We start from the raw sequence: 2500 nt of genomic DNA, 5'->3' as shown, positions 1-2500 counted from the left end.
ACGCACACACACACACACACACACACACGCACGCACGCACGCACGCACGCACGCACGCACGCACGCACGCACACACACACACACACACACACACACACACACACACACACACACACACACACACACACACACACATACTGATTGATGATGCTATCACAGTAGAGAAAGAATCAGCACTGTGTGCCTAACTCTCCTACGGTTATATGAGGAGAGATGACTATATTACCATCGATTTACCCACACTCAGTGTACTCCCTATCAGTGATTTTTCTGCCCTCTGAGGACAGAGTGTGTGTGTGTGTGTGTGTGTGTGTGTGTGTGTGTGTGTGTGTGTGTGTGTGTGTGTCTGTGTCTGTGTGTGTGTGTGTGTGTGTGTGTGTGTGCATGTCTGTGTGTGTGTGTGTGTCTGTGTGTGTGTGTGTGTGTGTGTGTGTGTGTCTGTGTGTGTGTCTGTGTGTGTGTGTGTGTGTGTGTGTGTCTGTGTGTGTGTGTGTCTGTGTGTGTCTGTGTGTGTGTGTGTGTGTGCGTGTGTATGTGTGTGTGTGTGTGTGTGTGTATGCACGTCTTTGCCTGCATGCATTCATGCGTGGATGATTATTTCTGGTCTATAGGGAAAATGCTATAGTTTGTAAGATTGATGACAGTGCTTTAGACCATCGGGCTATTGTGATGAGTAGCTGGTATTGGAATAGATTATGTTTATCGATTAAGTTTACAAATGGCTGCTTATTTAATATATGTGACTGTTTAAAATTGGTGGGAGAGGGATGGAGAGAGAAAGAACATTTTGCAGTGCATTGCACATTTGTTTGTCTGTGTGTGTGTGTGTGTGTGCGTGCGTGTGTGTGTGTGTGTGTGTTTGTAATGTTTCTGTCTCTGTTGTGTCTCTAGTCAGTTGGATAAGAACCACATTGGCTGCATCGAGGATGGAGCCTTCAGAGCACTGAGGGGCCTGGAAGTACTGTAAGACACACACACACACTGTGCACAGTGGGGGGTAAACAATGGTAGAGAGGATGAGTGTGTGTGAAATATTATCGGGGCGGGTAAGAGGGGTGTGGTTCCTTGCTTGTTTCCGTGCTAATGCTTGACAATAGGGTTGGTCTGATACACAAACTCTTACACAGACACACTGAATAACACACACACTCACACACACCACACACACAGAGACACACACACACTACCTCATTATTTATTCACCCCTTCTTGATTTATTAAGCAAAAAGCACTTTTTGAAATTAAGACAGTACACTTCTAATAACCATTACTAAGTAATATAACCAGGCGCCAACTTTATTCATCCAGTCAGTCATTGGTCCCTGCAGGCACGGACGGACCTATTGGTTCATTAATATCATGGTCCATTAATTCATGGTGCCTGGGGGCTGACAGTAGGGGTGTGTATGGTGGGGAGCAGGTTTGGATTGTGGGCTGTAGAAATAGTGTGAGTTCTTTTTTAATAGGATGGAGGGGATGTTACAATAGTCGGGTAGAGGTAGGAGACTGTGGGGTTATTAGGCTGATTGAAATGACCTCCTCTGCTCTGCACCTGATGCCCACTATCGGGGGTTTGGGATGGGAGGAGATTGGTCTGTGTGTGTGTGTGCACATAAATAATGTGTTTGTGGGAGGTCGGAGGGCATGAATATGTGAAGGTGTCCCATCTGTGTGGGAAGAGGTGTTATATTCCCAATGGAATAGAGAGAGAAACGGGGTGGGGGAGGAGGAAGAGAGAAGGGTTGAGGAGGAATTAAGTCAGAGTTAAGGGGAGAAAGTGGTGATGGGGGGAAAATGGATACAGTTACATATTGGGATATTATTTTTGACAAAATATCATATCGTATCATTTTGACAATATTATTTTTGCTCTAGTTGGCTGTACCTGCACCAAAACTCCAGTATTTTCCCTTCATGGATTGTTCTCAATCTTCTTTTTAATTAGGGAGCCAATTTATTTTCAGAACTTTTATTTCTATGACTTTCCAACTCATGTTCTCATGTCTCTCTCTGTCCCTCTGAAGCAGACATATGGTTAGCAGCATGTTTGGAACGTCGAATTGCAATAAAATCACAGAATTGAATCGCAATACATATCGTATCGTGATAATATCGTATCGTGAGGTCCACGGCAATACATATCGTATCGTGATAATATCGTATCGTGAGGTCCATGGCAATACATATCGTATCGTGATAATATCGTATCGTGAGGTCCACGGGAATACATATCGTATCGTGATAATATCGTATCGTGAGGTCCACGGGAATACATATCGTATCGTGATAATATCGTATCGTGATAATATCGTATCGTGAGGTCCACGGGAATACATATCGTATCGTGATAATATCTTATCGTGAGGTCCACGGGAATACATATCGTATCGTGATAATATCGTATCGTGATAATATCGTATCGTGAGGTCCACGGGAATACATATCGTATCGTGATAATATCGTATCGTGATAATATCGTATCGTGAGGTCCACGGGAATA

General features: G+C 43.9%; 1 protein-coding gene across 4 annotated transcripts in view; it reads left to right on the top strand.

The window, feature by feature from the left end:
- LOC112256733 (slit homolog 1 protein-like) overlaps positions 1-2500 on the top strand; it is a 188611-nt gene that overhangs the window by 86280 nt on the left and 99831 nt on the right. For all 4 annotated transcript variants that reach the window (XM_042325519.1, XM_042325506.1, XM_042325512.1 and 1 more), the window contains exon 6: positions 892-963. In XM_042325519.1, the coding sequence (XP_042181453.1) occupies positions 892-963 (72 nt within the window). The remainder of the gene's footprint in view (positions 1-891; positions 964-2500) is intronic.

This window comes from Oncorhynchus tshawytscha, linkage group LG01 (genome assembly GCF_018296145.1).
Source record: "Oncorhynchus tshawytscha isolate Ot180627B linkage group LG01, Otsh_v2.0, whole genome shotgun sequence".
In the NCBI taxonomy this organism is placed as follows: Eukaryota; Metazoa; Chordata; class Actinopteri; order Salmoniformes; family Salmonidae; genus Oncorhynchus; species Oncorhynchus tshawytscha.
This window is presented reverse-complemented; position numbering and strand designations above follow the sequence as displayed.